Source organism: Podarcis raffonei, chromosome 15 (assembly GCF_027172205.1).
Source record: "Podarcis raffonei isolate rPodRaf1 chromosome 15, rPodRaf1.pri, whole genome shotgun sequence".
NCBI lineage: Eukaryota > Metazoa > Chordata > Lepidosauria > Squamata > Lacertidae > Podarcis > Podarcis raffonei.
Genome location: NC_070616.1, coordinates 14,847,260 through 14,862,705, shown reverse-complemented (window position 1 = coordinate 14,862,705; position 15,446 = coordinate 14,847,260). Strand labels below are relative to the sequence as shown.

At 46.4% G+C, this 15,446-nt stretch overlaps 1 protein-coding gene across 2 annotated transcripts in view; it reads right to left on the bottom strand.

Annotated features, from left to right (window-relative positions):
* MTMR4 (myotubularin related protein 4) overlaps positions 1–15,446 on the bottom strand; it is a 47,393-nt gene that overhangs the window by 11,190 nt on the left and 20,757 nt on the right. For both annotated transcript variants that reach the window (XM_053366255.1, XM_053366254.1), the window contains 9 exons: positions 12,512–12,601; positions 9,141–9,257; positions 8,164–8,246; positions 6,182–6,348; positions 5,761–5,857; positions 4,650–4,763; positions 3,657–3,853; positions 2,667–2,795; positions 1,962–2,073 (listed from right to left, as the gene is read on the bottom strand). In XM_053366255.1, the coding sequence (XP_053222230.1) occupies positions 1,962–2,073; positions 2,667–2,795; positions 3,657–3,853; positions 4,650–4,763; positions 5,761–5,857; positions 6,182–6,348; positions 8,164–8,246; positions 9,141–9,257; positions 12,512–12,601 (1,106 nt within the window). The remainder of the gene's footprint in view (positions 1–1,961; positions 2,074–2,666; positions 2,796–3,656; positions 3,854–4,649; positions 4,764–5,760; positions 5,858–6,181; positions 6,349–8,163; positions 8,247–9,140; positions 9,258–12,511; positions 12,602–15,446) is intronic.

The following is a 15,446-nucleotide window of genomic DNA, read 5'->3' as shown; positions in this document are numbered from 1 at the left end:
AGATCTAAGGGAGCCGTGGGGAACCCTCAGAACGGGGGCAGGGGGTGGGGAGCAACTGCTCTCCAGGCCCCTCAATTCAGCCCTCACTCTCCCCATGCTACCCCCTTCTCTTTCTCAGCCACACTCCCTGTCACACAGCCACCCTCCGTCACTGGCCCAGCTCCTCTCCCTCCTTGGCTGCTTTTGCCCAAATGGAACATGTCCTTGAACTGTGATCCTGCTTCTGGCTGTTGCATGGCTGGAAGCCGCTAGTGTAGAAAGGGAAGAGCCATATCCATTGCCCTACCCACTTCTGCCTCTGCTCCCAGCCACCACTGGGCTGTGACCCCCGGAATGTGGCTCACAAGGGAATGTGGCGCTCTAGCTGACAACCACCCCTCGGCCCTGTCCTATCAGTTGTCTCCATGACCTGCTTCATCCAGAAATGCCTCCTCTTCTCTCTCAATCAGTAGCACCCTCATCAGAGCCCACAAAGTTGGTTGTCCGCAGGGGTGGGTTTCCAGATGCAGGACCAGACTGGCCTTGCATCAGATCCAACAGTCTTGATAGTTTTTAACTAGCTGCCCCCCAACCTACACCCTGAACTGCTATCCTAGCCCACTCCTGCCCTTCCCTGTTCATGCCTCTTGCCTTGCCTGCGGGGAGGATGGAGAGATGTGTAGAAGTGTGTTTAGACACTTTCCTACTGTACAAAGGTACTAATTATATTCATTGCTCCACCCACTTTCCAATTTGTCCCCATATGGCCCTTGGAAGGTTGCACACCTTCCAACCTGAAGCTCCCCTCCCCTGCGTCAAGGGTTGGAAAGTGAGGATCCACAGAGAGATCGACAGCAGATGCCACCTTTTCCAAGGAGAAAGCTCCTTACCAAGGACATGGCATGCACTTGCTGCAGCTGCTGGCAACCAGCAGCAGCACAAGGAAACAGAGAAAGCTCCCTCCTGCTCTTCAGACTGCTGGCCCTCAACAAGCTAGGAGGAAACATTTCCATGGCAACAGGGGAAAAGAAGAGTGATGTGATGAAGCTGGCCTAAAAAGACACAGCAGAAAAGGCAGGGGCAGAGAGAGCAGCTATCAATATTGAGGTATTGAGGTCATTGCCCTGTGGTGTGGAAAGGAGGCAAGAGAAAGCGGAGCAGCTAGGAAGAGAGTGGCCAGATAAGATCCCCCTGCCCTGCAAAAAAAACCAAAAAAAAACCCCAGAGAGACACTGAGACATAGTGGAGAGACTGTCAAGCCCTGGGTTCAAATCCATGCTCGGCCATGGAGCTCACCATGTGACCCTGGAACAATCACCTCCTCTCAAATTCTCATGGTTGCTGGAAGGATGAATGGGGTGATGTTCTGAGCCACAAGCACAAAGGAGGGCTTGTGGGAGTGGCTGGGTGCAGGGATAACCAAAGAAGGATGTCAAAAAACAACAGAACGGCCAGTTCTAGGGCTTTATTAAAGAAGGTGCAGACTTACAGCAAATCAACCTGCCAGGTCTCCCAACCTTTTACAGACGTGGGACAGACACTGCAGCAAGAAGATGCCTTGCCCGTGCCCAAGGTCCTCTCATCACTTCACCTGACCAGATGAGGGCATAGGTGGCAAATACCCAAATCTTACAGGTCAGCTCCCCTTCTGGGCTCAGAGCCCAGCACTCCAAACCGCCCAGATAAGGAGAACTTCAAAGCAAGGCAATTAACCTGTATCAAAGCAAGTGAATATAGACATATGTGAGCTCACTGTTACAACAACTACCAGTTAATTATGGGGGTGATCTTAACTACCAAGATGGCGTTTGCAGAGCTTCTGGAACAGTTTGCCTTTGGTTGAACACAGGTGGGGAGGTGTTGGGCTGTGCCCCTGTGCTATCCCATCCTGATCAGGAGGCCCTGGGAAGAAACCTCACCCTAAATTGGAGTTAAAAGCTATCAGTCCCATTAACCAACTGAAAACGCAGATTGGAGCTTACTTGCTAGGGTCTGGCATCTGACTGCAGACAGCCCGCAGGTACTGGAAGCTGTTGCGGATGGAATGGATGTTGGCCATCCCCATGAACACCACTTCACAGTTCGGGTAATACTCTGAAACACAGCACAGAAACACAGCACAGAAGCTGACGCTGGCTGTCAAAGGAAATATCTCGCAGCAAAAAAAAATCTTATTCTATTTGTTATTGATCTGTCACAAACTAACACATAAACATGTAAACAGTAAGAGAACCATACACGGAACATATTCGATATAAAAAACAAATTACAGAGTTGCAATTACATATATCAAAGTTTTTAACATGAGCCTATATAACCCAACCACAATGAGGCATGAATAATGGGAGGAATGCTTAAAATCTGACCACACATTGCAGATGCACCCTCCAACCTGCCTTACAGCCGACCCACTCACAAAGAATAGCATGTGTGTGTGTGAGTGAGTGAGTGAGTGAGTGAGTGAATAAATGAATAGCAGCAGAGACTTTTCTGCAAAGGACACCTTGTGACTCAGCTGTGGCAAAACAGGTTGGATTTGCCCTGGGCACATGCTCCTGTCCTCTCCCGTCCCCTCCTGACAAGTCAACCACAGAGCTGGGGAGCTGGGGAGCAGAAAGCCACACCAGCACTTCTCTTAGGGGCTTTGACTCATGTGCCCCTATTGTGTGCTCAAATGCCCCTCGTACCTTCACATTCACAGCCTCCTCCCTTAGCTCGGTTGGCGACGGCGGCAGTGTAGGACCGGGCATCCAGGATCAGCAGCTTCTGAGGTGTTGCTGAACTCTCCACACTTGAGCACGCAGTCAGAGATGAATCTGCAAAAAGGACAGTTCAGTCTCCCATCTCCCGATCCATGTCCTAATTCTATACAATCTGCCCAGCAATATGGAATTCAGAAGAAAAATAAAAAAGCGGCCTCAGAGTGAACTTGAACAGAAGTACCAACAAAGGATAACTAAGCAGCCTTTGCCTTCTTTGCAGTCATAATTCTCAGAAGCATTACATGTTGCCATATCTAGAATACTATTTCTGGTTTGGACCTTGTGAACAAGTGTTCAAGGAGGAGAAATTCAAGCAGAAATTGGAGGTGGCAAACAGAGAGCAGCTTTCAGGGATAAAGTAATGAGGAAAGGGTATAACTGCACTCCACAAGTCTGTCAGAGGCATAAGAGATGACAACGAACTACACTCTTTAAACAAAAACTGTAGGCGCAACCATTAATGTCCTTACACTGGCCATTAGCTGTTTTGATAGGGAATCAGAGGTTGGCTTGCAGCCTTCTCTCTGTGCTCTCACAACACTCCCAATTGCAGTGTGTTCAAAGCAGAGCTGGGGGGGGGGGGGGACGACTTATCAGCTCTCATGACCTGCTTTTTAGATGGCTAACTGGGATCATAATCTTGGAGTCTTTCTTTCCAGCTTCTGGCAGTAGCTGCCCTCCTAGAACCTTTCAGCAGAAAACCAGCGTGTGGCTTTATTTGCACAATTCCTATGTGGAACAGGGACTGGACTAAAGAGAATTCCGGGGCTACAATTTTAACCACACTCTTCAAGAAGACACTAGAAGTAAGACCAGGCCTATGCTATCATGGTCAAGGGACCAAACTCTGCCGAAGGGCGATACAGCATTTAAGCAGCAAAAGTTGAGAGATGAGAACATGCCTGCCTTACTTACCAAAACCAGCATCACAGGCCTCGTTCCCGTCGCTGAGCCCAGAGTGCGGGGTCCCCCCTGCCAGCCTCTGTCCAGGGTTCAAGGCACAGGCTTTGGCGATGGAGGTTACGAGGTACTCGTCATCAGCGTTGCGCCAGCCCCACCAGCTGATCTCCGGCTGACTGCAGCGCGCAATCACCGCCCCGTTGCGCAAATGTCTGGGAGAGAAATCAAGGAAGCCCACTAGTCCCAGAGTACATGGACCCGTCTCAGAAGCCACAGCTTCTCAGCCAAATAATAAGGATATTTTTTGATCGGGGAGGTCAGGGAGAAGTAGCATTTCCCAGGATCCCATGAAAGAATATGGAGCCTTATTCCATATTGCATGTATGATCTAGTAGCTGGACTAGATGACCCTCAGAATCCCGTCCAACTCTACAATTCTATGTTTGCAGCAACCTTCCACAATGCCGTACCCTCCAGATGTTTCGGACTACAAATCCCATGATCCCTGTCCATTGCCTATGCTGGCTGGGAATGCTAGGAGTTGTAGGACTGAGAGACAGAGAGAAAGATCTGCAAAGCAACATGAGGAAAAGGTCCTCCCTGTTAGTTGAGTTATGAAAATGCAAAAATAAGGTAAATTCTGTGTCAAAGACCAGACCTTGTGCTGCAGATGAGGGTACACAGCCCTGAACTCACTCTCTTTCTGCAAAGGCTCTGTACATACAACACCAACTAAATAACAAATAAATTCCCATAGCAACTCTAGAACCAAACCAGACAGCAACAAGGATGGTAAGGGTTTTGTAGATCAGGCCATGAGCCTACAGATCGTCTAGTCTACTTGGCCTATATCTAAAAACAGATGAATAATCCAATTTGATCAATCTTTGGCTGGTAAGATATAAGCAGGACCATGGTTTGCAGCCTTCAACCCACAGAATCTCAGTGATTCCCCTCAGCTGCCACTGGATTTGAAACCTTCTATAGTTGAAGCATTCTTTTTCGTACCTATACACAACTGCTGGAATTCGCTTCCACGATCGAAAGGAAGCCACGTTCTCCAGCTCCTTGTCAGTGATCCAAACAGGAACCAGGAGTTTCTGCGGGTAGCTGGTGCACAACCTAAGAAAGAAAAGACACAGGGAGCTGACCATGGGACAGGAGTGGAAGAAATGAGAGCAAATTCCAGACCTTATTTTTTAAAAAACTTGCAAGGCTGTGCATGTTTGGAGAGCCACTAAGAAGAACTTCTGAAATGTGCAGCAGCAGCAGCAGCAGCAGCAGCAGCAGCAGCAGCAGCAACAACAACAACAACAACAACAACAACAACAACAACAACAACAACAACAACAACAACAACAACAGGCTCTTCAACTGGAAATAGAAGGGGAAGAAAAGGGATAGGCAATCTTAGGTGATCACAAGTGGGGCGGGAGCAGGGGGCCTTTTTCAGCCCAAGGGTAGCACTTCGGACCTAGGGAAATGTCCAAAGGCTGCATGCCAGTGATGGACGGAGTTAGAGGCAAAAGTGGGTGGGTCAAAGATGTGACTCTCACCTTTGTACAACAGGATGCATTCCAATGACACAAAACTGGAATTTTTGTGGGTTTCTACACACCTCTCTCTCACACACACGTCCTCTCTCCATCCAGACAAGCAAGAGGCATTGTCTCTGCTCCTATATTATTTGTTTCACGTTCCTATATTCTAAAGCAGGGGTTCCCAAACTTTTTTGGACCACTGCCCCCTTGGGTTCCATAAACTTATTCCCAGTGTCCCACCCTAAAGGAAGCATTATTCAGAATAGCCGTTTGGAGGACCCACAATGGAAGATAATAACACAATAAAATTCAAAGCAGTAACAATCTATTGCACATTTATTCAAAATCCAGTTAAAGAATTAATTCAACAAAGCTGATGAACTTGATCCAGTGATGCCAGCATTTGAAGTCTGATAGTCATATCTACCTCCAGCACCCCCCTCGGTAATCTCACCCTTTGGGAACCACTGTTCTAAGGGATAGATGCCTAGCTAATGTAATGCCCAGTAACAAGGCGGGTGAGGAGCTGAAGATTCTTTTTGCCTCTGAAGATGGTGAAGCCTTTATCGATGACTCACTTGTAGCTGTTATTGATGTCAGAAACCCTCCACACATTTTGCAAGTCAAAGCCCATCCGAGTCAGCTCCATCTCAAAGCGGTATTTCACATGGTCTCCTGTAAAGGGATAAGCAGTTTTTTAAAAGTCAGCTCAAGCACCAAGTGCCATCCAGAAGTTTGGAACTCCAGCTCCCACCATTCCCTGTCAAAACTGCCACATGATGCTGCAAAAGATGGCAGCACAGTCGTGCTGGCTGGGGCTGATGGGAGCTGTCGTCCAAAATCTCTGGAGGGAAACCAGGTAAGCAAAGGCTGTCAGAGCACAGCTCTGTCTTAAATTGGTGAGGAGGGAGTTAACGGGGCCCAGCATGGCGAGGCATGAAAAACGGCGGCTAGAGGCCCCTCTTAGATTTGCCTTAGAAGGTGACCCTTTTGACCTACCAGGGCGGCAGAGGTGGGCATGCTGGTCCTCCTCATCAGCACAAACCCCCAAGCACCAGGCGTGGTAAGCAAACGCAAACAGGTCTTCCGGCCTGGTAGGGCGAGCGATGGCTCGGCTCAGCCTTTTCAGCCATTCCTGGCATTGCTTAAAAGTAGAAAAATGGCACCTGCAAGACATAGATGGGTACAGGCACACTTTGTAATGCTCAGAAAAGCAAGACAGACAAACTGAACTACAGGAATGAAAGGAGACATAAGCACCCACAATCTCTTTGATGTCTTCTGCCTGTGGCCACTAGCTTAGATACTCAATAAAAACATTTAACAACAAAAACTCTGTATAATGGGATGATATATCTACTACACCTGTGACATGTACCTAAGAACAGCAAGGTTTGAACTCCCTATTTCCTTTAACCGTTAACCACTTTTGTTCCTAGTGCTGTTGCTTTTTAAAACATACATATAAATACAACTTCAAAAAACCACTTAAGAACGTAGGAAGAGTCTGCTGAATCAGGCCAAAGGCCCATGTAGTTCAGCATGTTTTCACAGTGGCCGACCAGATAGCTGTAGGAAACCCTCAAACAGATTCCAAGCACAAGAGCCCTTTCCCTTCCTGTGGTTTCCAGCAACTGGTATTCAAAAGCATTACAGCCTCTGACTGTGGAGGCAGAGCAGAGCCATCATGGCTAGTAGCCATCATTAGCCCTCTCCTCCATAAATTTGTCTAATCCTCTTTTAAAGCCATCAGCGTTGGTAGCCCCAAAGACAAATTTGTAGAGGAGAGTTCTTTGCAAGGTGTTGTTAGCCAGGGCAGAAAACTGAACTTCCATTTGCAGGGGAAGTCTACCTCTGAATACCAGATGGTGATGGAGGAAATAAAGTGGGGGGGGGGCACTGCTGCCTTCACGAACTGCTTCTGGGCTGCTCCCCGTTGGAAAGAGAACGCTGGACAAGTTTAACCTTGGCCTAATTCACCTAGGCAATTCTTATGTTCTGGTGAGGGGACCTGGTTTACAGACCACACTACCAACACCATATGTTAGAGGAGTGGTGGGGAATCCCCTGCATGCAGCTCACAGCCAGATTTTAACTGTGCCATTGGGGAAGGAAGAGGGTTTTGATGCCATGCAGCGTGCAATGGCAGCTCTGCCCATTACAAGTTCAAAGCATCGAAAGGCTCGTAGCTCAGTGGTAGAGCATCTGCTTTGGATGTAGATGGTCCTAGGTTCAATTACTAATGGCAGCACCAGGTAGGACTGAGAACATTCTCTGTCTGAAACCCTGGAGGGCCTCTGCCAGTCAGTTCAGATGTAGACAATACTGAGCTAGATGGACCAAAGGTCTGGGCTTAGTGCAAGGCAGCTTTCTATGTTGGAAATGTCTTGGCAGACTCAGAACCCTTGCAAATATGCAAAAAGGAGTCCATGCATTTTGCAACTGCATGTGTGCAATTTCTGAGATGCAGCTGATTTCTGAAGTTTACAAAAACCGTAAGGCAGAGTTTGTAGTTCAATTGTGTGCACTGAAGTTATTTGCATTCTTCCAAGGGGATTTAATGAGTTTGCATTTTTCAAAGCCAGGATAGATAAAGGGTGTTGAAGAGCTTTTTCTATAATCTCTGTGCTAAAAAAAGAAAAAAAGGACTGACGAAGAAAAACGTGAAACATGAATGGCATTGCTAAGAATTAAATACATGCGTCTGTTTCCATGGGAAATAGGTTTGTGTGATGGTGTGCATTAATTTTTGTTTATTTAATAACATTAATATTCTGCCCTTTCTCATAGATGATCTCAAGGCAGGTCACGACACAACAGACAGATGTGTGGGTCTGGTCTGACCCAATACTGGAATGTATAACCACAACAGGTTTCCAAGGGCAATGTGGCCCTTCACCCAAAATGAGTTTCCCCCACCCCCTCATTTATGTTAGTTACCTGCCTGCTATAACCCTAGGCTGTCATCAGGTAGCACCTACCTGACTACTTTGGAGTCCTTGCAGACAATGTGAAGCTGGAACATGTCCCGACTCTCCACACTTTCCATCATTCTCAAAGGCACCTAGAACAAAAGACAAAGAATGAGTGAATCAGTGTGAGGTTGTGCGGTGTAGTGGTTATGGAGTGTCAGACAAGAACCTTGGAGACCAGGGTTCAAATCCCTGCTCAGCCATGAAGTTCACTGAGTGACATTGGGCCAGTCACAGTCTAAACTACCTCACAGGGTTGCACAGGATAAAAGGGGAAGGGAGCACTATGTACACCACCTTGAGCTCCTTGGAGGATAGGTGGGATATAAATGTAATTAATAAGTAAATTAACTAACTAGGCAGGCAAATGCCAAACTCTGCGGGCAGAAACCTAACCAAACTTCCCACATTTCTAATATCCCAGATTAAGATATGCTGAGGTCCAAAGGGATGTCACATTAATGAGGCCCCACAGCATTAACAACAAAATCTGTATTATTCTAACACAGAGGTTATCTGTATACCACCAGTTGCCCACAAGTTTCACCCAGGTGGTCCAGAGGAAATCATATTGACTTTTAATTGCATTTCCATTGTTTCTTTTACTTCCTATATTTGCATATTATTGTGTTACAATTTTCAGTGAATCCTTCAAGAAGGAATTCCACGCACCTCACCCACAAATGTCAGATTGGTAGTGATCTTTCTAAGGGTGTTTGTGCATGTATCTTCCTCCAGAGGGTATGATTGTTCCCTCCCTTTGCTTGAGTCACCTGGGGCTGCTTGAAGAACAAACAGCACGGACTGAGTGGGTTGATCAGGAATGCAGGGGGACAGGGGAGCAAGGAGCACCCAAATAGGACCATTTTGGCAGCAGGGTTGAAAAGGGGAGAATAAAGGACTCTTCCAATGGTAAGGGGGGAGCGACCTAATCAAAGACATTGCAGACTCTGCCCAGACAGACAGACGTGTAGCCCCAGACGTACGTTTATTACAGAGTCTTTAAACTTGATATGGAGCCGGTAGTTGGAAATGGCAATGATGGCGTCACTCGCATGGCCCAAATATTCCACACCCTCTCCCTGTAGCACTGAAAATGGAACCTGGAAGGGGAAAGGAGGAGTGTTAAAACCTTCTGGCTGAAGTTCCAAGGAGGCCACCACCCAAAGCATCACTTGAACAGGTGACTAAGAGAGAGAGAAAAATATTGACATTAAGTCCATGAGGACTTCCACTTGGGAACAAGCTGGAAAGTTCTCAAGGTACTGGAGCAGTGCTCTACAATCTGGAAACCCCTGACAATGTTGGACTACAAGTCCCATCACTTCACCCCACCCCAGCTAGCATAGTCAACAGTCAGGAATGATGGAAGCTGTAGGCCAAAATCACCTGGGGACAAGAAGGGTTGAAGGACACTGCACTGGGATACAAAAAGAGCAAGGTCACTAAGCCTGTTCCTGGCTTTACAGCTCCCACCATCAGTCCAGCACTCTTCTGGGTGTCTGCAGTGGGAACAGGTCCCAAGAGATGCATGGAAGCAATGGCTTCAATCTCCTCAAAATAGAGCCTCGGATTTCTTCTTCTTTTAAAACAAGGAGTTAGGAACATGAGGAGTGTGACACCACACACACAGCACGCAACGTCATGTTGCATTTTTGGAGGAGCCCCCCTCCAAAAATGTGACGCAATGTTACATGTTGTGTGTGTGATGTCACATGTTCGCGTTATGGTAGCAGGCACCCACAATCCTGAGGGTGAGATGGCGCCCCTGCTTCTTCAGGAAGGCTGGGAGAGACCCCCACAAGTCTTCACTTGCTACACTAGATGATTCTGTATATAAGGCAGCTTCTTTATTTCTAATATGACCAGCCAACTAAAGTTACCTCCCAATTACTGTATCTCCCTGCTATGTTAAGATACATACTGCACAAATACCATACAACCACATTTTAAGAGCTTTCCCCCACCCCCCTTCCCCCCACTCCCCATCAAGGATGTGGGAAGAGATGATCCTCTGAACTGTTGGTCTGTACTGCATTTGAACCGAACTGCTAAATTGTGTTTGTTTCCTCCTGAAAACATCAAGGGGTATCTTCCCATGCTTAAATATAGATCTCCTCCTTTCCTCTTTTTTCCCTTTCTGCTGGTTAACTGGGAAGCTTAACACCTGAAGGCTGGTGTGAAATTGTGCAGGGGATGTGAAATTCTCACAGGACTGTGGAAATCAGAGGGGGAGGGTTTGGAGTGCAATTTAGCTGGCAGCATAGAAAAGGGACGCCTCGCTGCCTCACTCTGGCCTTTTAAGTTATGGGCTTCAACAAGGAACAAGAAAGCGTTCAGAGCCGGCTGCCTGCATCTTTGAAACACCGCTGAGATTTTATGAAATGTGATTTTATTCCCTGGGGGAAGGAGAATATGAAATCGTGCAGCAGGATGCCCAGGCTGCCTCTCCCCCCCCCCCCGTTACAACTCTCTGTGGCAACACTGACACAGCAAAATTGAACAAGGCTCAAAGGCACATCGGCACATCACAGGAAGCAAATCACAGGGCATACTCTCAAAAGCCTCCTCCTGTAATTTGTTCTCACTGCCCCCATGCATAACCATGATAAAATATATGTATGAGCACAGAGAAGACAGGGAGCCCCAATTCCATATGCATCCCTCTGTTTTACTTGGTTGTTTGAGTTTAATATTCTAAGATCTAGAGAGAGAGAGAGAGAGAGAGAGAGAGAGTGTGTGTGTGTGTGTGTGTGTGTGTCAATGCACAGAATTTAAAAATCAAGGCAAAGAAAAATATATGCTAAAAATTCAGCCTCATATTTGGAAGTGTAATCCTCCCATGCCAATAGCTGGCCCAAACAATAAATTATTACAGTCCTCCTCAGAGTATTTGGGTGGAAAGGAGGCGGCATCAGAGGGGAGCCACAGAAAATTCCTCTCTGTGTGGGCTCTGTTTCCCTGAGGTCACTTCACAGGATATTTAGCTATCATCCCCCCCAATCCCTTTTAATCCAATATATAATAAATGTATTCAGAAGTGGTATTTTTGGGATTTTGCTTAAATCTGCACTGAGTTCACCAGACAAGATCTTGTTCATATGACATTCCAATTACATTGCCCAATTACATGACCCATGTTGAAATCCAGGTGCAACTACATTCTCTATTTATTAGCTTCAGCTCAGAAGGCCTCTTCTATTGTGGAGGTTCCCCTTTCTAAGATGCACAACACCTTACAGTCTATAAATGCATAGGGAACTTGGACAGTGAATTAACAGTCTCCCAGAACCATAAAATTGTAGAGTTGGAAGGGACCATGAGGAATATTAAGTCCAACACCCTGCAATGCAGGGAAATTTTGCCCAATGTGGTACTCGAACCCACAACCCTGAGACCGCGAGAGTCTCGTGTTATACCAACTGAAATATCCCAGGTCGACATAGAAATTTCTCAAACGCCTTTACAGACAAAAGGAAACCAAGGCTTGGTTGGCCCTCTGAAAGGCATGCACAGAAAACTGTACAACTATTTTAAGACATGACAAAACATGTCTGGGGTCAATGCTAGTCTAGCCCAGTAGCCGTTTCTTCAGCTTTGAACACTCACAAAAATCTCTGTAACCCAAAGATTGAGCCCTTGATAATGTAAAAGCTTTTGTTGTTGTTTAGTCGTGTCCGACTCTTTGTGACCTCTGTTGCTACATATTTCTCATTCTGGGAGCCCAACGTGACTTTTACTGTGACAATAGCTATAATGTAATAATAAAGTCCAGGCCAGCCTGACAGCTTAGGTACGGGAGGTAGTTGTGTTCTTGGCTATCAGCGGCTGATAGACAGATTTGCAACATTTAAAGAGATTCTGCTTCTGGCTGTTCACTGTCCCAGTTCATTGCCAGGAGTGGCTTAGACTGGCACATTAAAAAACAAAAACTCAGGGTCATTAAGGACATTTTGAATTTTCAGTTTCTTTCCCACTATTTCTTTTCTTTTGGTGGTCACAAGTCTCCAGGAGATTGCACATTCCAGCAGATTGTGTGTGCTACTCTGTCTGTCCCTGTCCCTCCCTTGCAAAGCAGAAGAAATATGGTGCAGCTCTAGAAGGGACAGAGAACTAGCTCTGAGGAGCAGGGGAAAGGACCAGGACTCACAGAGGTCTGAATGACTCCAGAGTGATAACAGTGTGTCCTTGCAGCAGCAGCTGTGACACAGCTTTGCACTCAGGCTGCAGGAAACATTCGCTTCCAGGAGTCTGGAGGGAGATTTATTACACACCCGTAGTCCTCACCCCTCCTGCCCGGCCATAAGGAATCGCACCAAGCACCATCCAGCCTGCCAGAGCCCCCCAGGTAGCTTACCTGTAAAGACTCTTCTTCCTTGATCAGCTCTTTGTGAGGGAACAAGTCCTTGGCCTGGATGTATTCCAGACTGGGCGGGCCTTCTTCACCCTGGATGCCAAACACAAGAGCAAATGCTCAGAGGGGCACAGCACATTTGCCAAAACGCCACGGGATGCACATCCCAAACACAACACAGATACACTGCTTGCACACCTCCTGCTACACTGTCATACTTTGCCTCTCCCCTGCAAAAAAACAACAACCCGAAAACAATCTTTCTTTTGCCTACATACAGTATGTAACTTTGCAAGAACATAAAACGACACAGGTTTCCTGTGCAGGGATGAGCCAAAGAAGAGGACAGGCAGGGTCCATACTGTGGGGAGGCTTATAATACTGACACACTGATACTGAACCATCTGCTATAGTCCAGGACTCAGAATACACAGGAATAACCCTTTCTGCTGCCCCCAATTCTGCCCAGCGCGAATTTATTTATTTATTTTTTACTCAGTAGATTTATGCAGCACCAGATTTTTAAAACATCCATTAAATTCTCTAAAATGTATCCTAAAATATGGTACAGAATAAAACATAATCAGCTTGGGGGCAAACAGCTGACAATAAAACCACTCACAATCCAGTTAGCAACCACTACAAATCAGAGTAAGACCCCTTGCCCCCTTGCCCAGGAATAGGCTGGACAGCACAAAAATTCCAAAAATGTAGAGGAGGAAACATTCCTAATTCCTTTGTATAGAAGCACTGTCCTTGCATTCCATCACAAGCCAGTGTGTGTTCCCCAAGATATGGACCGGATCTAGATCCCACCTCCCAAACTAAGCACCCCCCTGTTTTAAAACCAAGCAAGGAGATGTCTCTCTTAAAAATAAGACCTCTCCTGATTTTCCTCTGAAGTCTGGATAGCTTCTGTTCAACTCCCAGGCTCATCTCAGTATCCCAGCATTCTTAGAATCATATTCTGCATGCAGTCTCTAAAAATTCTCTAGCCCCATCTTCACTAAATCAGTTTGAAAGTGGCCCAGGGACTCTGGGACAAAGTTATATGCAGATGCTGAGAATTGTCTGAAAATAATCACGAGTTGTAGGAAAAAACAGGTCAAATAAGTCCAGTATTCTGTCTCTCTCCCCCCCTCCGTCCAGTGGTCAGCAAGACACTTTGGGGGAGGCCATAAACCGTGTGCAAAGGCAAGGGTCACCTGCAACTGGAATCCTGCAGCAGAATGCCTCTGAACATGAAGGTTCTACAAAGCCACTGTGATCAACAGAAACGCAATAGCCCCAGACTCTCAGTGCAAAGCAATGACCATTAAACAGCTTAGAGGTCATAATAATTCATTAAGCAATATATAAATCCTGTCAAATAAATAAATGAAATAAAGCCTGCTGTGTGGTTAAGCCCCCCTTTTTTTCAAGGTATCTACCCATAAATTATCTGCACAAAAGAAATGGGGAATTAAGCATTTTCTGAACAATAAATAATTTTTCCACAGTCTCTTGAGAGAAGGGACCCTTCTTCTATTTTAAACCCATTTTTTACACAAAGGATGCCCATGTCTTTAAGTGTCAGGAACTACCAGAAGTGGAAAATATTTCAAATTCCTAGGAACCAGCATAAATTCTTGTAAGAAATGAAGAAATGGGGAGGAGTGGGCTTTCTAGTCCTGAGGTTAGCTTACTTTTTTTAAAGCTAGAATTGACCTTGTCAATGCCAGTATGACTCCCCATTCACACCATACACTTAAAGCACCCTTATGCCCCTTTAACAGTCATGGCTTCCCGCCAAAGAAGCCTGGGAACTGTAGTTTGTTAAGGGTGCTGAAAGTTGTCACAGAGCTACAATTCCCAGCCATTATCAGTCGTAAAAGTTAATTTTCACTCTGAAAGGCCATCAGATAGAAATGGAGGCTAATTCCCCCACCCTTTCCATCTGATCTTTTCCCGATTGTGTTTTGTTCCCTCATCTCAACTGGAAGCATAAGAAGAATCTGAAGAAAGCAGGAGGGTGATCAAACTTCTTCCCCAGAAACCAATAAACCAAGGCATCTTACATAGTTGCACATAGCTAAGCTATGAAATTTGCTCCCACGTGATGTAGTCATAGCCACCAGCTTTGATGGCTTTAAAAGGGAGATAACACAAATCCATGGTGGATAAGGCTGTCAAGGCTACTCGCCATGCTGGCTTTGTTCTGCCGTCACTGTCTGAGTTGGTAGACCTCTGAATGCTAGTTGCTGAGGAACATGAGTGGAGATAGCACTGCTGCCCACACGTCCTGCTGGTGGGCTTCACAATGGGGCATCTTGTTGGCCACTGTGAGAACAGGATGCTGGACTAGATTGACCCCCTCTGGCCTGATCCCAGCAGCCAGGTTTTTCTTATATTATCTCATGACCTGGGTCTGGCTGGCGCATGTACACATCACAGTTTCAAAGCTTGGACTGGGAGGGTCATGGACACTGTACCGAGTTTTCAGACCTAGCACGGAACCTATTAAAATGTTGGGAAGGGACCAGAGCTCAGAGGCAGAGCATTCACTTTGCGTTTGGAAGGTCTCAGGTTCTATGACCATTTTACAGATATAAGGCAGCAGGGCCAGGATGAATCTCTGCTAGGGGCTTTGGGGAGCCACTGATAGTCAGAAAAGGCATACTGGCCTAGATCAGGTTCCCCCAACCTGGTGCTCTCCAGAAGCTGTTAGACTACAATTCCCAGTAGCCCCAGCTAGCATGATGAAGGTTGGTTGGAGCAGATGGGATTTGTAATCCAAAACTGCAGGTCGGGAGAAGCTGAAATTGTGGACCACTAACCTGACTCTGAATATAGCAGCTTTCTGTGTTCATGGGAGCATTTTCATCCTGATGTATACCAGGATGGTCTGGCACATAAAGGCAGTTATCATATGTTCACATATTTCAATACTATTGGTCAA